This window comes from Cynocephalus volans, chromosome 11 (assembly GCF_027409185.1).
Source record: "Cynocephalus volans isolate mCynVol1 chromosome 11, mCynVol1.pri, whole genome shotgun sequence".
In the NCBI taxonomy this organism is placed as follows: Eukaryota; Metazoa; Chordata; class Mammalia; order Dermoptera; family Cynocephalidae; genus Cynocephalus; species Cynocephalus volans.
In genome coordinates, this window is record NC_084470.1 from 5,693,931 (window position 1) to 5,718,624 (window position 24,694).

A 24,694-nucleotide genomic window follows, 5' to 3' on the forward strand; every position below is an offset into this window, starting at 1 on the left:
GTAGCGTACAGCACAACGGGGCTGAAGTCGCGTCCTTTGTGCTGCATCCACCCCGATTTCCTGCCTGGACCTGTGCACGGTTTGTGCTTCTTGTGTAGTGAGCGTTCACTAGGTGCTCCCCTCCAGACTTCTCAAACTCAAGTTGAGCCCACAATCCATATCCCCCGGGACGCACTGCGTCGTGTCAGCGCAGGTGTTTTCCTTGCTGTTGATAGTTGTTGGAAGTGTCGTGTTTGCACCGTATGTCAAGGCTAGTTCCAGTTGCTGGGACTGATGCCACGTATGAATCATGAGTGGAACACATAAAACCCCAGTTTTGCCACTGCTGTCCTTTGGATGGATAGAATGCACAGGAAAAAGTACAGTGAGAGGAAAACAAAGAGTTGATCAGCTCCTACTTCTGGAGCTGGTGGTTAGAAATCATAAAAAACGGTGGCTCTGCTCAGAAGACATGGGTGTATAAAAGCTTGGGATGCTTAACACTCAGATTTTCCCTTAAATGATAGAAATGGAAGTAAACATTTATTACCATTTGGTCAAGTGTAGCATAACTTGCATTCATATTTCATTGTTAGTAATGGAGGTATATGGATACAGAGACCTTGAGAACACTGTTTTTGAATATTGCATACAGGCTAGCAGTTCATTGAAAACAGAGGCGATAAGCCTGAAGGTTAGCTCTGAGAAGGCAGTTCTTCATGCACAGATTTCGTCAATTCTGATTTGGTTTGAAAATAAAAATCATGGAATACCAAAATCAAAGGAGAGTTAAGGGAAAGCAAAAGGGAATCATCCCAGAGAGGGCGATGTCACTGGCCAGGAAAAGGTCAGGTGAGGTCCATTTCCTCACTCAAGTCCAAAGCTGCTTGTCTCTTCCACTGCCGTTAACAGCTTTTCATAGAGCATGGAGTATGAGGGGTATGGTGGAAGGTCCAGTCGGTTGAAGCACGTATGTGCCCTGAACGAAGGAGAAAAGACTGGTGAGAGTGTGTTTCGATGGTACCACTGGATCCGGCTATACCTGTGACTTAGTCTGAAGCAGTCAATCACAAGGGGATCAAAAGAGAGCAGGTCCAATGTCCAGGACCATCATAAACTTTGCAAACTAAAAACTACAGCCTTCCAGACATGAATAGACCAGTTGGGGGAATGAAATAACTAGAAATGGGTGGTTTGCATTTCTAAGGGAACAACATTACACTAGAACTATACTAGCAAACTAATTATACATTCTATGGTACCAGCCTGATTTAGCAATTGAGAGATTAACTTAGATGTCATTGGTGAAGGAGGCAGAAATATAGCTAGTATAAAAGGATCATATTCCTAAATCTTCTTGCCCAGCTCTTACTTCTGGGCCTCTGTAAACCATGTGTATCTACTTAGAGGAGCTCACCATGCCCTGGAATTCTGAGATCCAATTCTCCATTCAAGTCAGGTGTGCCCTGGGGACAAATCTGACTCCTCTACCCCAGCAGAACACGTACAACCTAAAGCTGTCTTGCAGTTCCAAGACAAGCTGAACACGTGAGCCGGCTCTCCCTAGATGCCTAAAGCACCCTTGCCACGCCTCCCTGGGCTCTGCCTCACCCCGTGTGGGCTTCATCCTGCAGCCCACGCTTACCAGCGTCTGCCCTAGATGCTGCTGACACTGGGCCAGGAGAAGCCATGTGGGTCTCCAGCCATGAGTGTGAGGCTCACAGACTCCTCCCGGGGGGTCTCAAATCCCCTGACTTGCTGCTCCCTGTCAAGAGTTGATTTCTGGGAACTTTTGTTGAGTCCTGTATCAAAGTAGGGAGAAAAGTGGATGGGCACAGCTGAAAGTTAATTTTATGCCTTTTCCTCCCTAGAAGGAGGGGTGCATTGAAATGGTGTTTTGAGACATCGACCAGTACAAAAAAGAACACAAAATAAAAATAACATAACACAACATAACACAACATAACACAACACAACACAACATAACAGAACAGAACAGAACACAACACAACATAACACAACACAACATAACACAACACAACACAACACAACATAACATAAAACAACACAACATAACAACACAACATAACATAACACAACACAACATAACATAACATAAAACATAACACAACACAACACAACACAATATAACAACACAACACAACACAACATAACATAACATAACACAACACAACACAACATAACATAACACAATACAACACAACACAACACAACACAACACAACACAACACAACACAACATAACACAACACAACACAACATAACATAACATAAAACATAACACAACACAACACAACACAACACAACACAATATAACAACACAACACAACACAACATAACATAACATAACACAACACAACACAACATAACATAACACAATACAACACAACACAACACAACACAACACAACACAACACAACACAACACAACATAACACAACATAACACAACACAACACAACACAACACAACACAACATAACAGAACACAACACAACACAACACAACAGAACGCAACACAACACAACACAACACAACACAACACAACGTAACGTAACGTAACGTAACATAACATAACACAACACAACATAACATAACATAAAACATAACATAACATAACATAAAACATAACACAACACAACACAACACAACACAACATAACACAACACAACACAACACAACATAACATAACATAACACAACACAACACAACATAACACAATACAACACAACACAACAACATAACACAACACATAACACAACGTAACATAACATAACATAACATAAGAGACAAAACTAAACTCCCTTCATTAGAATTATATTTGGGATATTAAACTCTTCTTTTAACTACAAAGACTGTGAGGAAAGTGGAGACGGACTGGTCAGGCTCCCTCACCTCATATCCGGCTGAGCCTGGCTCAGCCTGTCTGATGTAAACACATTAACTGCGCATGTGCGCCCAGGTGTCCCTTGGCTATCTGACTCTAGTATAAAGGACAATGGCTGTGATCCACGAGGGGCTAAACTCGCATCTGGATAAAGCGTGTCAACCTTGCCATTGGCTCCCAGAATCTTTTTCCAACCTCCTAGCTCACGACCTGTATATGAGGGGTCTGTGACCCAGTCTGCACAACAGGTTTGAACAGGTTTGAAGGGTCTGTGACAAAGACCCATGGGGGAATTGTGCATTATTTACACCTTCGTTTTGCATGATATGAATCAGAATACCAGGTCACCGTGCAGGCTGGCATGGTGTATGGGTATTTTGAGGACGAGGCAGGTGGGAAGAGGGGGAGGGCAGAAGGATTTTCCTGCACAGGGAGAATCTGGGAGGATGCTGGAGTTCCTGTCTGCCCAGCACCCATTCCTCCTCCTGGTGACAGCTCCCTCACTGTCCTTGGGAGAGGATCCCTCACCCCCACCCCCGCCTGCCTGTTCCCCTCCGTCCTCAGGCTCTAAGGGTGGGCACAGGACAATAGAGTATCTGGCTTTAGTAAGAAACATAAACATAGAAAGAGATTAGCAGAGTTCTTAGATGATTAGATATAAGATTCAAAAAGGCCTATATTTACTTCAAAAGAAAATAACTGAAATATTTTATCTACATGTGTTTGAGCGAAAGTGAAAGGGAACTCAGTAAGGTGGGCAGGATGATAGTTACAGTGACTCTTCTCTATGTTTAGATGGACTGAAACTGGAACTCACACCGGGCTGTGGCTATTCGAGTCATGTGAGTCGGAAAAGCCCCCGTTGTGCTTTTGGAAACGACTGAATTGGTCAGGAGGGAGGCAGGAGCAGGAGTTGTCTTCCTGGTTTTCTCCTTCTGGTCATTTTAACTGGCACTCATGAGTACAAGTATTACCCCCCAAATCTCATATTTACAAATTAGTGAGAACCAAATTAATTCTATAAAAGATAACCTCTGGGAATAAACAGAAAGCATTAGCAAATAGCACCCTGTCTGAATGTCCAGTTTCTTTACTGGTTGCTTTTATTGCATTTATCCTCAGCCTCTTGTAACTCCCTTGGATACACTCCAGCCTGTCATCTAGAATGAATGAACACAATCAAATCAGGACCCCATTCAGTGTTCCTATCCCTAAGTGTTCAAACTCGGGTGTGGCTCTGATGCCCAGTGCCTGCTCACGTTGCCTGGCTGCGTGGGCCTGGAGCAAGGGCATGGAAGGCCTCTATTCTGACCCCAGTCCAGCCACTTACCTGCTTTATGACCTTGGGAAAGTCAACAAATCTTTCTGAGCCTCAGTTTTCTCACTTGTAAAACAGGGATAATAATGCCTGCTGTGTACTCCTCAGAGGGCTGTTGGGAAGGTTGGCAACAGAAACACAGCACGCCTTTTGTAACGTGCGAATCATCATCTAAATGTATGATTCTCTGAATAATGCAACCGGGATTGTGATAATGATTTCAGGGTCTGTGTCATACTTGTGGCGACTTCTCAGACCCACTGGCCAATGAGTCATCCTCAGCTCTTGCTTGCGCACGTGACGCTGTGGAATCCACCTGGACCTTTTCAACCATGCTGTGTCCAATCCCACTCTGCATGTCAGCCTCGGGTCCAGCACTCTGAGATGATCTTGGATTTGGATTGTGCCAATCACTGGATTGTTTGCCCTTCTCATTTGCGGCACCTTCTCAGTTGATCTCCCTGTCTTTTCAATTTTTTCCAAGTTATTGAATAAAAATGTTAACCAATTAGTGACAAAGAAAGCCTTGCTCCTCCCTGCTGGAGACCACTTCAAGAGGCCACCGAAGAGGCCTCTTTGCTGCAGCTGTCCAGCCAGTCGTGGGCATGGCACGTGGGCTGTGTCCTCTTCTGCCCAGCTCCTTGCATGCTAACTTCAGGCTCACTCTCTTTATATGGGTCTTGCTCTCACCCCTGCTGAGTCTGCTCTTTTTCAAGCTTGTCAGTAACTGCTCGATCCCCAAGTGCAGACGCCCATGCTCCACCCAAACCTGCGCAGGCTCTTTCTGAGCATTTGGCAGTCCTTCTTCTTGAACACCCGCCTCCCCGGCTTCTCTCTGACTTCCCAGTGGCTGCCATTCTCTCCTCTGAGCTCCCTCGAGCCTCCTCTGCAGGGCGTCTTCCAGTCTAGCAGCTACAGATCAGGCTTCTCACCTCGGCACTACCAGCATTTTGAACTGGACAGTTCTTCGTTGTTGAGGCTTCCTGTGCTGTGCATCGTAAGATTGTTTAGCGGCATCTCCCCGGCTGTTCCCAACACACCCACACCAAACTCTCCAGACATTGCCAAATGTCCCTGGAGGTCAAAATTGTCTTTCTCACCCCCCATTTTGAGAACCATTCCTATAGAGTAAGCCAACTACTAACTTAATGAGCCCTCCAATCTCCATCCTCCTTGCGCCTGGGCTCAGTCTACAACTATAGCAAAGCAAGATCATATTAAAATTTATTTGCAATTTTTAGGCCAGCTGACCCACCCATGACTCATAGCTCTGATATCCTTGGCTCCTGCCCCAAATGTAACCCCCTGAGGTTCTCTTCTCTCCGTTACTCTATCTCCATGCTGCCCTGGACAGTCTCCTCTGACTTAGCTTCCATGCTTCTCTTTCCTTCCATGCTTTCTCTGTCTCCTCTTGAGCCCTTGTGCAAAACAGGAAACTGCTCCTCCTCTCTGCAGCTGTGGGTCCTGCCGCCGTCCCACGTTCTGAGTGGCGAGCTCTGTCCTCGCTGCCCACTGCCAAGTCCAGATCACTACGTTGCAATCCTTGACTGAAAATTTCTGTTTCTTTGAATCTCATGCCATTTAGATAACTTTTTAAAAAACTCCAGGTTTTGTCTGGCATTCCATTTTAATGAAATAGGATAGGGTAGGAGATAGAGTATTGCAGGTGATGAGAGCAAAGTGTTGTTCTGAGGAGCTTGTGTTTCAGACACACATGTACATGAAATGAGTACATATGTGCAGGTACTGTGCATGTAAAGGGTATTTCTTCCTGGGGGCTGTGGTTTAAAAGCTTGAAAATCAGTGATCTAGACATAGCTTCTGTTCCTTCTGACCCTCTGAACTTCTAGCTATTTATATTTATCTAAATCTTTGGCCCTTGGCTAAAATCTTCCTTTCCATTTCAGCAGCTAGGTCCACATGGATGGCTGGTTCACATCCAGCCTCCAGTTCCTTGACTTCGGCCTCCGTGACAGGCCCACATCCCCTGTACTTTGGCTGTGGTAGTATAGGAAGTTTCTTCACCAGGCACTGTAAAATCATGTCCTAGAAACCATGACTCTCAAAGTCCTATTTCCTAACCCGACACATTTTTTAGAAGGCAAGGACTTGGATTGGCATGAGGGTTTCATTTCGCCTGGGCTGTGATGGGCTTTCTGTGACACCGTTTGGCCCTCTCATCTGGGAAGATCTGAAGAGAGAGCAGCCCCAGGCCACTCTCTCCGTGGGGTGCCAGCTGTGTTGTGGCTCGCAGTCCCTTGAGAAGCTGCTCCTGCCAGCCTCAGGCTTCCTGCTGTCAGTCTTCTAAACCGCAGTTCTTGGAAGTTGAGGCTATTTATTTCTCTCTACACAGAGGTGACACTTTTTAGGCTCTTGCTTTTCAGAAACTGTAGCAGGGAGACTGGCTGGGGTCACTCTTCAGTAGGTCATTTTCAGTGTCCTTTCAGAGCTTCCTGGGGCCCTCCCGCCCCAGGACAAAGTCCCTGTTTCCCCAACAAACCCTCTCTGGGGCTTGCAGAGCAGCGGCTCTTTAGGGGTGCCTTAGCCTAGATGAAGCCCAACGTGTCTTATAAGTTCTTTGTGTGGGTTAATAGCATTAATGTATATTTCAAAGCTTCCAAAGCAAATATGTAAATTATACTCAGTCTATGGCTCCTAATGACAAAAGCAATGAATCTCATTTCGTACAGAATAAAGCAGGGGCTCCTCAGTAGGGGCTTTTCTTTGCCGCCCACCAGACTACCTTTCTCATGCCCCGGGGGCCGCTTGGCTCCTTCCAGAACATGTGCTGCCCCCACCTCCAGGCCTTGCTCACTGCTTCTCCTGCTGGAATCCCCCTTCTCCTGGTTCCTGGCCTCCCAGTGCTTCCTTAAATGCCAGGCGTCTCCCCCGGGCAACTCAGTCAGGATTAAGCCTCTGCTCCACATTCTCATAGCACGTGGCTTTTCCACCTTGTGCTGTACAAGTTCCTATCGGGCAGGGCCCCGAGGGCAAGCCCCTCTGCAGGTGCACCGCTGCACCTCCTCAGGCTGCACACTGCAGGACAGGATGCCACCAGGTGGTAACTCAAACCACATTTCTCTAAAATAAAAGCAGAATGTTTTCCAATAGCTTAATCCCAGAAATCTATCATTAAACTAGACAAATGGACATTCTACCATTTTAGTCTTATTTTCTTGACAGACTTAAGTGGGCAGGTTCAGCTACGGGAGAACCATGCAAATGAGACATTTTGAGTTGAGGGTCTGCTGATCTGAGTGAGTGAAATAAGCCAGAGCCAAAAAGTGCACCAGGCTCCCAGCTGTGGTTAACCAGCTGGGCACGGTGGCTGACGCTCACCAACATCAGGCACATTGTCTTCAGAACACTGGAAGGTCTGGAAAGGGAGACAAAAACTATAGTCCACGAAATCCTTCCACAACAGGGATTTAGCAAGGGTATTGGGGTGGTCACGTAGAGATACAGCTGAGTTAAATGCAAATCTTTCCTAGTTAGAAATTGTCGTATTAGAAGAAGATAATAGGGATGAATCTTCTCTTGTTTGCTGAGGCAGTATTTATTACCACAGTACTTCTACAGAAGAATCTCTCTAGTGCTCCTTAGTTCACCGATCAGGAACAGACGACCCGAAGTGGCCTAGGAAGGACCCAGGAAGTGTTGAGATGAAAACTCTCAGCATGGGGAACTTACTCTGCAAAACTGCCTGCAGCCTCAGTGCCTCCTTTTCTGCATTTATCCCACAATAATTTCTTGATATCTTACTATAACAGAAGTCACTGTACAGACCCATAGAAACACGGGGTCTCATCCTCACGTTTCTAAACTTGGTAGGAAAAATATGACACACACGTGAATGAGTCTCAAGTGTGACGCGTGAGAGTACAGATGTGGTGCTAGAGGGGTCACCTGGGGCTACCAGCATGTGACACTCATGTCCTTGCCTCCCTCCTCCCCAGTGTTAGACAGCCCTCTGTACATGAACTTGGGCTATATATGGACTGGAAAGCTTCCCACGGCTGACACATGGACCGAGATATTACAGCTTAAATACTATCCATCACCAAAACCTTGCTAAGAATATAGTCTCAGTCCAAGTCTCAGAGTCACCTATCCTACATCTTCTGCTAGTAACTCAACAATACTTTGGGTGACAGGAAAGAATTCCATGCCCCAAATGTTCACTGAAACCCAAATAACAAAGTATACTCTGCCCTCTTCGGTGGGTTTCCTGAAGGTTGGCAGGAGCTCCGTACCTGGGGAGAGACGTAACCTTCCCCCATTTCTCTATGCAGAAACGCCGAAGGCCATTGCTTCCTCGCAGGGCTGCAAAGCCTTCGTAGGGCACACTTGACGTCCCCGTGACAAACTGAAGCAATCTCAGTCTCTGCTCATTATTGAAGCGTTCCACGGCAGCCCAGAACCAGCGGATCACAAGGTGCCCGTCATGGTAACCTGAATGGAGCGAAAGAAAGGAGGAGGAGCACGTGGAGGAGGAGGAGGGAGGGGGAGGACGTGAAGGAGGAGGAGGAGGGAGGGGGAGGTCGTGGAGGAGGAGGAGGGAGGGGGAGAACGTGGAGGAGGAGGAGGGAGGGGGAGGACGTGGAGGAGGAGGAGGGAGGGGGAGAACGTGGAGGAGGAGGGAGAGGATGAGGAGGAGGGAGGGGAGAACATGGAGGAAGAGGAGAGAGGGGGAGGATGTGGAGGAGGAGAAGGGAGGGGATGTGGAGGAGGAGGAAAGGTGAGGTCGTGGAGGAGGAGGAAGGGGGAGGTCGAGGAGGAGGAGGAGGGAGGGGGAGGACGTGGAGGAGGAGGAGGAGGGAGGGGGAGGTCGTGGAGGAGGAGGAGGAGGGAGGGGGAGGATGTGGAGGAGGAGGAGGAGGGAGGGGGAGGACGTGGAGGAGGAGGAGGGAGGGGGAGGTCGTGGAGGAGGAGGGAGGGAGAGGATGAGGAGGAGGGAGGGGGAGGACGTGGAGGAGGAGGAGGGAGGGGAGGATGTGGAGGAGGAGGAGGGAGGGGAGGTCGTGGAGGAGGAGGAGGAGGGAGGGGAGGTCGTGGAGGAGGAGGAGGAGGGAGGGGGAGGACGTGGAGGAGGAGGGAGGGGGAGGTCGTGGAGGAGGAGGGAGGGAGAGGATGAGGAGGAGGGAGGGGAGGACGTGGAGGAGGAGGAGGGAGGGGGAGGACGTGGAGGAGGAGGAGGGAGGGGGAGGTTGTGGAGGAGGAGGGAGGGAGAGGATGAGGAGGAAGAGGGAGTGAGAGGAGGAGGAGGGAGGGAGAGGAGGAGGAGGAGGGAGGGGGAGGATGTGGAGGAGAAGGGAGGGGGAGGATGTGGAGGAGGAGAAGGGAGGGGGATGTGGCGGAGGAGGGAGGGGGAGGATGTGGAGGAGGAGGAGGGAGGGGGATGTGGCGGAGGAGGGAGGGGGAGGATGTGGAGGAGGAGGGAGGGGGATGTGGAGGAAGAGGGAGGGGGAGGATGTGGAGGAGGAGGAGGGAGGGGGTGGAGGGAGGATGTGGAGGAGGAAGGAGGAGGGGGATGAGGAGGGGGAGGGGGGAGGGGAGGAAGCCCGTCAGGTGTGGTGAGAACTGAGCAGCTGCATCTGACCTGCTGACTTCTCCAGGGACGGCCTTGGGTAGTCCTAAGACAATCTGTGTAATCACGTCAAGTTTTAAAACCAAAGCAGATGTAGAAAACAGCCAGTTTATACAAGGGCTTTCTACGTTGAGCATGTCCTCAGAGATGTTTGCTTTCTATTTAAACACTTGGGATTCCAGTTAAAATGTTCCTGCCTCTTACACATGTAGACAAGGAACAAAAAGGCTTGGTAGAGACAAAATTCTATGAAACAATATTTCATCAAGTTTTCTTTGTTCTGATGTCCTAGCTCTTAGCATCCGTATACGACAGAAGGGTCCGGGACTTGGGAACGGCTGGAGGTCACAGGGAGCGTGGGGGACAGAAGCCGCGGCCCTGCAGTGCCCGTTCGTGTGCCTGGAGCAGCTGCTCTGGGCCGGCAGGAGGAAGCGTTTGGCTGGGGAGGCTGAGCTCGGATCGATCAGTCTGGTAAGAGAAATGATCCATCCTGACGGCAGCAAATGCAAGAGGAGTTCAAAGATGGGAGAAATCTATGTGCTGGGGTAGAAACAGAGAAAGTTTCAAAAAGAAAACAGGAGTGAGTTAGGCACCTGAAGTTTTGTGCAAGTGGAGGAGAGGAGGTGACAATTCTGGCAGGTGGAATGCGGAATATCAGGAATGAGGAAGAAACGTGCAGGCAACGGCAAGCTGACTAGTGCAGAGCAGCCTGGCGAAGATGGAGAGGAAAGTGCTGGCTTACAGGGCCTTCACCAGGCAGAGAACTTCCGACTGGACACCTTAAGTGAGGAGTTGTCACACGATGCCACAAGGGCTTGGAGGGTCCCTGAGGCCTGTCATGGCTGAGCATATTGGGGACATGAGGGAGGCTGAGGCAGTACTACCCCTAGCTTTCTCTTGACTGGGGTTTCTCTACAATATGAGTATTTTGCATGAAGGAAGGGTTTTGAGTCTAAAAAAAAAAAAAGAACCTTTGACAAATCTTTTCTATAAGTAGTAAGGAGCTTGTTGTGTGGGTAAGGAAATGGCCTGATAAAAATAATGTTTCAGGCTGGAGGGTTAGCTCAGTTGGTCAGAACAGGGTGCTATAAAACCAAGGCCAAGGGTTGGATCCCCATACTGGCCAACTGCCAAAAAACAAAAAAAGTTTCAGGAAGAAGAGTTTGGTGGCATGAATAGTTAGTGAATAGTTAGGAGGGGTTGGAAATTAGACTGAGAGAGACCATAGTGAAAACCACGTTGTGGCAAAGCAGGATTGAGAACAAGATGGCTCCAGTTCTACAGGAAGTGACAGACACTTGCTGACAGCATTGCAGGCCGTTCAGGAGCTGGTCAGTGTCCTCTGCGGGCTCTACACTGAGTGAGGCCAGGGAGTCTACCAGGGGGATACCGTCATGTGAGTGGAAGTTCAGGTGGGAATGTGGGGAAAGGCATGTACGAGCACCTACTGTGTACTGAAGCAAGGCCAAGTGTTTGTAGTCTTCAAGAAGTGATGAGTTATATATGCACACAATGGAATATTATTCAGCCATAAACAGGAATGAAGTACTGAAACATGCTACCACGTAGATGAACCTCAAAACACTACGCTAAGTTAAAGAAGCCACACTCCAAAGACCACCTTTCATAGGATTCTATTCGTGTGATGTATCCAGAATAGGTAAATTCATAGAGACAGAATGCAGACTGGTGGTTGCCAGGGGCTGGGGGAACAGGAGGGTGGTGTGGGGGGAAGCGACTGCTTAATGCTTACAGGGTTTCCTTTGGGGTGATGAAAATATTTTGGAACTAGCTAGAAGTAATTGTTGCCCAACATTGTAAATGTATTAAATGCCACTGAATTGTTCACTTTAAAAAGGTAAAATTTATGTTATGTCAATTTCACCTAAACAAAACGTTTTTTAAAAAAGTGATGAATTATGTCTGTGATAGTTGTCATCATCACAACTCCTGCTAGCTCACCTCCCCGGTACTCAGTGTTATTCCGCCAGTCATTTAGGTCGATTTCTGCAGTACCAGCTATCACCAGCTCCAGCTCCCGGGCATCAAACACGGAGACAAGCCTCGAGTCTACAACCTGAAACACAGATCAGGCTTCAGCACGCAGGTCCAAACACTTAGGAAGTCTATATTCATTGTTATTATTTCTGTGGGTTAAACTTAGAAACAGACCATCATTTATTTACAATTTCTTTTTTTCAACATACAATCACCTTTAAGTTCAAAATCATTGCTATGATCTGAATAAGTTACACCCTCCCCTCCCAATTCCTATGTTGAAATCTTCACCCCCAAGGTCATGGTATTAGAAGGTGAGGCCTTTGGGAAATGATTAGGTTATGGGGACAGAGGCCACATGAATGGGACTGGTGGCTTCTCAAAGAGGCCCCACTTCCTTTCCACTATGTATGTGAGGGACATGGAGAGATGGTGTCATCTATAAACCGGAAAGCAGACCCTCATCAGACAGTGAATCTGCTGACACCTTGATCTTAGACTTCCCAGCCTCCAAAACTGTGAGAAACAAATTTCTATTGCTTATAAGCCATGCAGTCTATGGCAATTTGTTACAGCAGCCCAAATGGACCAAGACAATCATTGATGTAAACATTTTATAACACAACCCTTCATGGGCTGGGAACAGAAAAAAGATCCCCCGCTTCTCACTAACTCTGACACTCCCTTTCAGAATCATGTTGTGAACAAATCTGACTTGACTTTCTGAAGTCACATTTAAGTATCTAAGTAACATTGCATTTTTAAAGACAAAAAGTTGGAGTCTAGAGACTGAGGCCAGTTCACCATGGAGCCCAGTAAAGACTCTGGATACCAAGTCTCAGAATATAGATAAGGAGATTCACCCATTTAGTCACCTGTGGGAAGAAGAAACATGTGCTCCTGCTCCTCATTAGTTTAATATTCTAGGAAAAGCTGGATTCCTGGGGGTGAATAAGCCAACAGGTAATGGCACTGACATCTCAAAATTCTTCCATGGGAAGAGGCAGAGCACGATGGCTGACTAGAAGATCCTAGTGCTTGTCTCTCCCACAAAACAGACAGAACAACAAATAAACAACTACACTTGGATGAAAATAACTAAAGGGGAGTGCCGGAGCACATCACAGGAGTAACAGAAACCTGGTGAGCACAGAAACTCAGGATGGCCACACAGAGAACAGAAGGAAACACCAGGCCTCCACCGCCCCATCCCCCTGCCAGCAGCAGTGGGAACCAGGAAGGACTTCTTCCTGCGGGGAAAAGGGAAGTGAGAGGACCCTAGCAGCCCCCATCCATACCCTGCACACCTACTGTCCTCACCACTGGGGACCCCTGAAGTTCTTATGGGCACTAAGCCCAGCTGAGGGAGCTGCCTGGGGTCCACACAATTGTGCTCCCCCATACATGCTGACGTTGCCCTGCCCTCTGTGATTCATGCTGTTACTGTGCCTTCTTGGACCTAGAACTACAGCTGGAGGGAGTCTTACCCCAGGGGTGAGGGACACCCTTTCACCCCAGAGACTATGATGCCATTGAATGGACTTCCCTGAGCTGAGCTAAGAGCAGTTGTTACACCCTACCCTGAGAGACGAGATGGTAGGGGTACCACTCCACCCATCCCTCCCAGTTGCAGCAGTGTCCCTCCCCCTCAGGCTGGAACTGAAGCTGCAAACCTGCACACTTCCTCTGGGGGAATCTTTAACCACCCCTCCTAGTCGTGGCTGTGACCCACCCTTCTGGGACTGAGCTGAAGGGGCACATAGCTTCCCGAGGAACTGTTATCTTGGCTGAGAAGCTGCTTGGCCAAGCTGAGCAGCTGTAATTCCAGGACTGAGCTTACGTAGTACCTTGTGTCCCAGGGAAAGAGCAATTACTGAGTGGAGACACCCTGCCTTAGGGGCTGAACAACTCTAGTACTCTGTTTCCCTGGAGCTGGGCTATTCCCCTAAAGACTGAGCTGTTGAGACAACTCTTCCCCTAGGGAGTGAAGTCAACACTGTGCTATTCTCTGCAACCACCCCCCACCCCATGCCCAAATAAAAACTGCACCTTGCCATTCTGGGTTCTTGCTGTCACTGCACCTGGCCTCACAGAGGCTGAGATATTTGAGTTTCACTACTCCAGGAGCTAGAGGCATTACAAGGTACCTTACTCCTTGGGAGTCAAATGAAAACTGAGTCCCATTTGTTCTGGTTCCCAAATTGCTCTTCTCCCTGGGCCTAACCTTCAGAGCACAGAATTGGGCCAGTGCAGTGCTTAGCCCACCAGGGTCAGAGTCACAGATATAACCTGGTCCACAGAGCCTGAGCTGCTAGGGGGCCTCAGAGCCAGAGGTCCTGGTGCTGTGGGAAAACTACATCCAACCCTGCCACAGAGGGTGAACCTACACCCCAAGATGTAGGTGCCATGATAGGTTTGTGAGATGCTGAACCCCATATCCCAGCTCCACAGCTGCTCCAAGCACTTGCATCTGGAACCCAGCATGACTGCAGCTGCTTGTAGGCTGGGGAAGATGCAACACCAAAAGGAATCCCTTTGACAAAGTCACTCCATTGTGTGAAAAACAAGAATAGGAGGACCCCAAAATTCCTTGCCACCAAAGGCTTAACAACCTATACCCCTGCCATGGCCACAAACTTCTACAGCCTAGGGCACTAAGATACCCACAGGTAATGGCAATATTGATTGCAGCTGAAGAACCAGCCCAGAGACTAAACCACTGCCTCAACACAGAAACAGAACTACCACACCCTTTTCAACCAGTACGCTCAGACTCAACTGCAGGTGAAAGACTCTATGAGTCATTCTGTAAAGTTTGGAAGAGGCAATTGTTTCACCAGATGCACATACATCAATACAGGGACACAAAAAACATGAAAAAGCAAGAAAATATGACACCACCAAAGGAGTACAACAACACACCAGTGACAGACCCTAAAGAAAAGGAAACCAATGAACACCAGAAAAGGAATTCAAAATAACGATCCTAAGAAAACTCAACAAGATGCAACCCCCCCACAAAAGACCCCCAAAACAAAACCAAACAAAACCCCAGACAATTCAATAAAATCAGGAAAACGATTCATAATATGAACAAGAAGTTTAACAAAGAGACAGATACCATAAAATAGAACCAAACAGAAATCTTGCAGCTGAAGAATTAAATAAATGAAATGAAAATAAAATAGTTTCAACAGCAGACTAGAGCAAGCAGAAGAATATATGAACTGAAATACAGGTCATTTAAAATTACCCAATCAGAGGAAAAATAAAAAGAAATAAGAATTACAAAAGTGAAAAAAGCCTACAGGAACTTTGGGACACCATTAAGTGAACAAATATTCAAATTTTGGGTGTTCTGAAGAAGAAGGAAAAGGTATTGAAAACCTACTTAATGAAATAACAGCTGAAAACTTTCCAAGTCTTGGGAGAAACATGGATGTACAGATACAGGACGCAAGCTCAAATTTCCCCAAATAGATTCAACCCCCAAATGTCCTCTCCAAGGCATATCGTAGTCAAAATGTCAAAAGTCAAAACCAAAGGGAGAATTCTAAAAGCAGAAAGAGAAAAGCATCAAGTCACATATAAGGGAATCCCCATTAGACTAACAGTTAATCAGCAGAAACCTTACAGTCCAGGAGAGAAAGTGTTGAAAGAAGAAAATTGCCAACCAATAATACCATATCCGGTAAAGCTATCCTTGAGGAATGAAGTAGAAATAAGATCTGTCACAGACAAGCAACAACTGAGAGAATTCATCACTAGCCCAGGCTTACAAGAAATGCTCAAGGGAGTACTGCATCTGTAAGTGAAAGGAAGATAACCACCATCAAGAAAACACTTGAAAGAATGAAATTCACCAGTAAGGCAGGTATGGTAGTGAGGAAGAAAAAGGAGTCAAGCTTTATCACTACATAAAAACACCAAACTGCAATGATAAACAATAGGAGAGGAAGAAAGGAACAAAAAATACAAAAAAAAAAATCAGAAAACAAAAACAAAATGGCAGGAGCAAGTCCTCACCTGTCAATAATAATCATGAATGTAAATGGACTAAATTCCCCAATTAAAAGTTATAGACTGGCTTTTGGATAAAAAACCAAGATCCAGCTATATGCTGCCTTCAAGAAACTCATTTCACCTGTAAAGACACACACAGCCCAAAAGTGAAGGGATGGAAAAACATATATCATGTAAATGGAAAACCAAAAGTGAGCAGTAGTAGCTACACTTCTATCAGATAAAATAGACTTTAAGTCAAAAACTGTAAAAAGAGACAAAGAAGATAACGTAAAAGGGGTCCATTCAGTAAGAGGATATAACAATTGTTAATATTTATGCACCAATGTTGGAACATGCAGATATATAAAGCAAATATTATTAGATCTAAACAGAGAAATAGACCCCAATACAATATGACACCTCACTTTCAGCATTGAACAGATCATCTAGACAGAAAATCAACAAACAAACAGATTTAAACTGCACTATAGACTGTGGACCTTACAGACATTAACAGAACAATTCATCCAAAAGCTACAGAATACACCTTCTTCTCATCAGCACAAGGAACATTCTCCAGGATTCACAAAACAAATCTCAACAAATTAAAAAAAAAATCATATCAAGTATCTTCTGTGATCACAATGGAATAAAAATAGAAATCAACAGCAAAAGAAACTCTTGAAACTGTATAAATACATGGAGACTAAACAGCATGCTCCTGAATTACCAATGAGTCAAAGAAGAAATTAAGGAAATTAAAAAAATTTCTTGAAACAAATGAAAACAGAAATACAGTGTATCAAAATCTATGGGACACAGCCAAAGCAGTAGTAAGAGGGAAGTTTGTATCAACAAATGCCTACATCAAAAAAGTAGGAAGATTTCAAACAAATAGCCTAAAAATGTACCTTAAGGAACTACAAAAGCAAGAACAAACTCAACCCAAAATTAGCAGAAGGAAATAAATGATAAAGACAAAAGCAGAAATAAATGAAATTAAGACCTAAAAAAACAATAAAAAAGATAGAGAAAACAAAACACTGTTTTTTTTAAAAGATTAAAAAAAATTGACAAGCCATTAGCTAGACTAACCAAGAAAAGAAAAGACTCAAGTAAATAAAATCAGAAATGAGGGCTGGCCAGTTAGCTCAGGTAGTTAGAGCACCACCTTATAACACCAAGGTCAAGGATTCAGATCCTGATACCAGTCAACTGCCAAACAACAACAAAAACAAAAAATAAAATCAGAAATGAAAAAGGACAAATCACAACTGATACTACAGAAATACAGAAATACATTTTATTATGAACAATTATAAGTCAACAAATTGGAAAACGTAGAAGAAATGGATACATTCCTGGACATGTACAATCTTCCAAGATTGAACCAAGAAGAAATAGAAAACCTGAACAGACCAATAATAAGTAACTGGTAATCAATAACAAGAGAGTGAATCTGTAGTAAAAAGTATCCCATAAAAAACACCCAAGACTGGGTAGCTTCACTGCAAATTTCTACCAAACATTGAAAAAAGAATTAGTAGAATTCTCCTCAAACTCTCACAAAAAATTGAACAGGAGGGAACTCTTCCAAACTTCTTCTATGAGGCCAGCATTACCTGATACCAAAACCAGACAAGAACAGAACAATAAAAAAATAAAACTACAGGCCAATATCTCTGATGAACACAGATGCAAAAATTCTCAACAAAATACTAGCAAACCAAATCCAGCAGCATATTAAAAAGATCATTTACTATGATTAAGTGGAATTTATCCCACTCTGGTTGGTTCAACATACACAAATAAATAAACATGATACATAACATCAACAGAATAAAGAAGAAAAACCATACGATTTTCTCAATTGACACAGAAAAAGCATTTGATAAAATTTATCATCACTTCATGATAAAAACCTTCACCAACACAGGCATGGAAGGAACTACCTCAATACAATAAAGGCCAAATACGATAAACTGACAGTGAATATACTGAATAGGGAAAAGCCAAAAGCTCTTCCTCTGAGAACTGGAACAAGGCAAGGATGCCTGCTCTCTTCATGCTTATTCGACATAGCACTGGAAGTACTAGCCAGAGCAATTAGACAAGATAAAGAAATAAAAGGCATCCAAATTGGAAAAGAGTAAGTCAAATGTTTCCTGTTTGCAGAAGACATGATCTTATATATAGACAAACCTAAAAACTACACCAAAAAAACTTAGAACTGATACACAAATTCAGTAAAGTTGCAGGACACAAAATCAGCATACAGAAATCAGTAGCATTTTTATATTCCAATAATAGCAAGATGAAAAAGAAACCAAAAAAGCAATCCCATTTACCGTATCTACCAAAAAAATAAAATACCTAGAAATAAATTTAACCAAGGAGGTGAAAGATCTCTACAAGGAAAAGTATAAAACACCAATGAAAGAAACTGGAGAGGACACAAAGAAATGGAAAGACATTCCATGTTCCTGGGTTAGAATAATTAATATTGTGAAAATGACCAACAGCAATCTACAGATTCAATGCACTCCCTATCAAAATGCCAACAGCATTCTTCACAGAAATAGAAAAAAAAATCTTCAAATTTATGTGGCACCAAAATGACCACAAATAGCCAAAGCAATCCAGAGCAAAAAGAACAAATCTGGATGCATTACACTACCTGACTTCAAAATATACTACAAAGCCATAGTAAACAAAATATCATGGTACTTACATAAAACAGACATACCAACCAAACGAACAGAACAGAGAACCCAGACATAAAGCCATGTATTTACAGCCAACTGATTTTCAATAAAAGTGCAAAGAGTAGTCAATGGGGAAAGGACAGTCTCTTAAATAAATGTGCTGGGAAAATTGCATATCCACATACACAAGATTGAAACTAGACATCTCTCACCATACACAAAACTTAACCTAGCCTGGTGGAGTGTGTGCTGACCAGAGAGGCACCCCACCAGAGAGGCCCGAGATCTGCAGAGACCACGCACCCCGTGGCACCAGTGCACGACCGAGCAGATAGGTCTCGCCACCACCAGACCCCATCCTCAGCCAGGCCGAGTGTGCATCGACCAGAGAGGCACCCTGCCAGAGAGGCCTGACATCCGCAGAGACCATGTACCCTGCAGTGCCAGCATGCAACTGGGCAGGTAGGCCTTGATCAAAAGACACAGACTGGCTGACTGGATTAAAAAGGAGGACTCAACTATATGCTGCCTTCAAGAGACCCACCTCACCCATAACGACTCACATGAACTAAGAGTGAAAGGATGGAAAAAGATTTACCATGCAAACAGAAACGAAAAATGAGCTGGAGTAGCTATTCTTATATCTGATAAAATAGACTTTAAACTAAAAACCATAAAAAGAGACAATAAGGGCCACTACATAATGACAAAAGGATTCATCCATCAAGAAGACATAACAATCATAAATGTATATGCACCCAATGTTGGAGCAGCCAGATTTATAAAGCAAACTCTAATAGACCTAATGAAGGAAATAGACACTAACACCATAATAGCAGGGGAACTGAACACCCCACTATCAATATTGGACAGATCATCTAGGCAAAGAATCAGCAGAGAAACACAAGATCTAAATGATACTGTAGACCAATTGGAGTTGGCAGATATCTACAGAACATTCCATCCAACAACCTCAGAATATTCATTCTTCTCATCAGCACATGGATCATCCTCCAGGATAGACCACAAGTTAGACCACAAATCAAGTCTCAACAAATTAAAAAAAAAATAATAATTATCCCATGTATTTTTTCAGACCACAATGGATTAAAGTTAGAAATCAATAACAAACAAAATTCTGGAAACTCTACAAACACATGGAAATTAAACAGCATTCTACTTAATGACATATGGGTCCAAGAAAAAATCAAACAGGAAGACAAAAAATTTATTGAAATTAATGAAAACGATGATACATCATACCAAAACCTATGGGATACTGCAAAAGCAGTATTAAGGGGGAAATTTATCACATTAAATGCTTATTCCAGAAGGATGGAAAGATGGCAAGTGAACAACCTAATACTTCACCTTAAAGAACTAGAAAAACAAGAACAATCCAAACCTAAAGTTAGCAGATGGAAAGAAATCATTAAGATCAGAGCAGAATTTAATGAAATTGAAACCCCCAAAATGATACAAAAGATCAATGAATCAAAAAGTTGGTTTCTTGGAAAGATAACTAAAATTGACAAACCATTAGCATGGCTAACTAAAAAAGAAGAGAGAAGACACAAATAACAAAAACTAGAAATGACAAAAGGTGATATTACAACAGACACCTCTGAAATACAAGGAATCATTAGAGACTACTATAAACAAACTATATGCCAACAAATTTGAAAATCTGGAGGAAATGGATAAATTTGTGGACACACACAAACTACCAAAACTGAGCCAAGATGATGTAGAAAATCTGAACAGACCAACCCTGATAAAAGAGATTAAAGCTGTTATCAGAAAGCTCCCAACAAAGAAAAGCCCAGGACCAGATGGATTCACAGCAGAATTCTACCAAACATTCAAAGAGGAATTGACACCAATTCTCTACAAACTATTCCAAAAGATTGAAACAGAGGCCATTCTCCCAAACTCATTCTATGAAGCAAACATCACTCTGATACCAAATCTAGGTAAAGATACAACTAAAAAAGAAAACTACAAGCCAATATCCTTGATGAACATAGATGCAAAAATCCTCACTAAAATACTAGCAAACAGAATACAGCAACACATATGCAAAATTACACACCATGTTCAAGTGGGATTCACCCCAGAGATGCTGGGTTGGTTCAACATATGCAAATCAATAAATGTGATACACCATATCAATAAAATCAAACACAAGGATCATATGATCATCTCTATAGATGCTGAAAAAGCATTTGATAAAATTTAACATTCATTCATGACAAAGACCCTCTATAAGTTAGGTATAGATGGAAAGTATCTCAACATAATTAAAGCCATCTATGATAAACCCACTGGCAATATCATTCTGAATGGGGAAAAGTTGGAAGCTTTTCCTTTAAGAACAGGAACTAGACAAGGATGCCCACTCTCACCACTCCTATTCAACATAGTGTTGGAAGTACTAGCCAGAGCAATCAAAGAAGAGAAGGAAATAAAGGGCATCCAGATTGGAAAAGATGAAGTCAAACTGTCCCTGTTTGCAGATGACATGATCCTATATATGGAACAGCCTAAAGCCTCTACAAAAAAACTCTTGGAGTTGATAAATGATTTCAGGAAAGTAGCAGGACACAAAATCAACACACAAAAATCAGTAGCCTTTCTATTCTCCAATAGCAAACATGCAGAAAGAGAAATCAAGAAAGCTTGCCCATTTACAATAGCCACGAAAAAAATAAAATACTTAGGAATAGCATTAACCAAAGATGTGAAAAATCTCTACAATGAGAACTACAAGCCACTTTTGAGAGAAATTTAAGAGGACACAAGAAGATGGAAAGATATCCCATGCTCTTGGATTGGAAGAATCAACCTTGTGAAAATATCCATACTATCCAAAGTGATATACAAATTCAATGCAATCCCCATCAAAATTCCAATGACATTTTTCTCAGAAATAGAAAATACTTTCCAGACATTTATATGGAATAATAAAAGACCACGCATAGCCAAAGCAATGCTGAGCAAAAGAAGTAAAGCTGGAGACATAACACTACCTGACTTTAAACTATACTACAAAACTAAAATAACCAAAACAGCATGGTACTGGCATAAAAACAGACACACTGATCAATGGAATAGAATAGAGAATCCAGAAATCAACCGACACATGTACAGCCATCTGATCTTTGACAAAGGCACCAAGCCTATACACTGGGGAAGAGACTGCCTCTTCAGCAAATGGTGCTGGGATAACTGGATATCCATAGGCAGGAGAATGAAACTAGACCCATACCTCTCATCATATACCAAAATCTACTCAAAGTGGATCAAAGAGTTAAATATATACCTTGAAACAATAAAACTTCTTAAAGAAAACATAGGAGAAACACTTCAGGAATTAGGACTGGGCACAGACTTCATGAACATGACCCCCAAAGCACAAGCAACCAAAGGAAAAATAAACAAATGGGATTATATCAAACTAAAAAGCTTCTGCACAGCAAAAGAAACAATTAGCAGAGTTAAAAGACAATCAACAGAGTGGGAGAAAATATTTGCAAAATATACATCTGAAAAAGGATTAACATCCAGAATATACAAGGAACTGAAACAACTTTACAAGAACAAAACAAGTAACCCAATTAAAAAATGGGCAAAAGAGCTAAATAGGCATTTCTCAAAGGAAGATATACGAATGGCCAACAGACACGTGAAAAAATGCTCCACATTACTCAGCATTTGGGAAATGCAATCAAAACCACACTGAGATACCATTTCACCCCAGTTAGGATGGCTAAAATCCAAAAGACTCTGAACGATAAATGCTGGCGAGGTTGCGGAGAAAAAGGAACTCTCATACATTGTTGGTGGGACTGCAAAATGGTGCAGCCTCTATGGAAAACGGTATGGAGGTTCCTCAAACAATTGCAGATAGATCTACCATATGACCCAGCGATCCCTCTGCTGGGAATATACCCCGAGGAATGGAAATCATCAAGTCGAAGGTACACCTGTTCCCCAATGTTCATTGCAGCACTATTTACAATAGCTAAGAGCTGGAACCAGCCCAAATGTCTATCATCAGATGAGTGGATATAGAAACTGTGGTACATCCACACAATGGAATACTACTTTGCTATAAAAAAGAATGAAATGCTGTCATTTGCAACAACATGGATGGACCTAGAGAGAATTACATTAAGTGAAACGACTTAGGCACAGAAAGAGAAATATCACATGTTCTCACTTATTTGTGGGAGCTAAAGATAAATAAATAAATACACAAATAAACTGGGATGGGGAAGGGAAGGAGACACAACAATTACAATTCCTTGAAGTTGATGCGACAAGTGAACAGATATGAGGTTGCTGGGAGGGAGGGGGAAGAGGGAGGGGGAGGGACGTTTTGGTAATGGGCCGCGATAATCAACCACGTAGTATATTGACACACACACAGAAAAAAAATCAACCTAAATTTAAGACCTAAACATATGAAACTCTAGGAGAAAACATAGGAAAAATTCTACATGAAATGGGAGTGGGCAGCATTTCTTTGTGTGAGACTACAAAGGGACAGGCAACTAAAGCAAAAATGCACAAATGGGACTACACCAGACTGAAACGCTTCTGCATGGCAAAGGACATAGTCAACAAAGTGAAGAAACAACGTATAGAGTGGGAGAAAGTGTTTGCAAACTACACAGTAGACAAGGAGTTAATATCCAGAATATATAAGGAACTCAAACAGCTCAACAGCAAAAAACCCAAGTAACCCAATTAAAAAATGGGCAAAGGACCTAAACAGACATTTCTCAAAAGGAGAAATACAAATGGCCAACAACCACATGAAAAAATGCTCAACATCACTATTCATCAGGGAAATGCAAATTAAAACCACAATGAGATATCTTCTCACTCAAGTTAGAATGGCCATTTTCAACCAGACAGAAAATAACAAATGCTAGAGAGGATTCAGAGACAAGGGAACTCTCCTACACTGTTAGTGCGGATGTAATTTCCACAGACACTGTGGAAAACAGTATGGAGGCTCCTTAGAGAACTAAAAATTGAACTACCCTATGAACCAGCTATCCCACTACTGAGTATATACTCAAAGGAAATGAAGTCAATATATCAATAATAAACCTGCCCTCCCATGTTCATCGCAACACTAGTCATGATAGCCAAGAGGTGGAATCAACCTAAATGCCCATCAATGGATGAATGGATTTTTAAAAAACTGTAGTATATATACACAATGGAATAGTATTCAGCTATCCAAAACATAAAATACAGTCATTTTCAGCAACATGGATGGAAATGGAGACCATCATGGTAAGTGAAGTAAGCCAGGCACAGAAAGACAAATACTGCACGATCTCACTCATATGTGGAAACTAAAAAAATGGTGGTTCCCATGGAAGTAGGGAGTAGAATAATGGTGACCAGAGGCCAGGAGGGGAGTGGGTAGGAGGAGAAGAGGTGGACGAACGGGAACAAAACTATGCTGTCCACCTTACGTGAACCATTGGGCTGTATGTGCATGTATTCAAACAACACGCTGTACCCCACAGATATGTACAAGCAGATGTTAAAATAAAAAAAAGGCAAAGTCCCCATCACTTTGAAGGGATTTAATAGCTATTAGTATTACCATTTCACTTAAAATGCATGCTCTCTTTTGCATAAAATTATGACTCATTTCCTGGGATTAGGAATTCTATCTTAAAATGACTATTTCCTTCGCAGATCTGGTAGGACTTGCCTCGTCTGAGCTCTGCGCTCTGCTCTCACATGTCACATGAGTGCAGCAGACACAACGGAAGGCCTGTGCTGCGGCCTCCTTAATGAACCCGTGGTCATGGAGACTACGGTGGCCCATGCTTCCTCCATCCTGGCAGTGAAAGAGACCCTTCCAAGACCCATGACCTAAGAGGGTGTTTACAGCTTCTTGTTTACGAATTGGATACGTTTTAGGATATCATTTTTGTGCACAGGAAGTGTGACAGCTGTCCCTTCTCAGTTCATCCCTCAGCAGGTACCATGTGGCACCAAGTGATGCTAGAGCAAAATAAAAACCTAGGAAGAGTGGACAACATCCTCTCGCTACTTTACTTCATATATTTTTGTTTCCTTGAACAAAAGGAAACGCCACCTGCACATTCCTTGACAGCAGGTGCTGGATGTCTTCACACGCGGCCCACCAGGGACCCCTCAACGCTG

At 43.6% G+C, this 24,694-nt stretch overlaps 1 protein-coding gene across 1 annotated transcript in view; it reads right to left on the minus strand.

The window, feature by feature from the left end:
* Positions 1–846: 846 nt before the first annotated feature.
* The window catches only part of HECW1 (HECT, C2 and WW domain containing E3 ubiquitin protein ligase 1), a 241,863-nt gene continuing 218,015 nt past the window's right edge, over positions 847–24,694 (minus strand). Inside the window, exons 25-27 of the mRNA XM_063114547.1 lie at positions 11,751–11,865; positions 8,455–8,653; positions 847–958 (exon numbers count right to left, since the gene is read on the minus strand). Of these exons, the coding sequence (XP_062970617.1) occupies positions 847–958; positions 8,455–8,653; positions 11,751–11,865 (426 nt within the window). The remainder of the gene's footprint in view (positions 959–8,454; positions 8,654–11,750; positions 11,866–24,694) is intronic.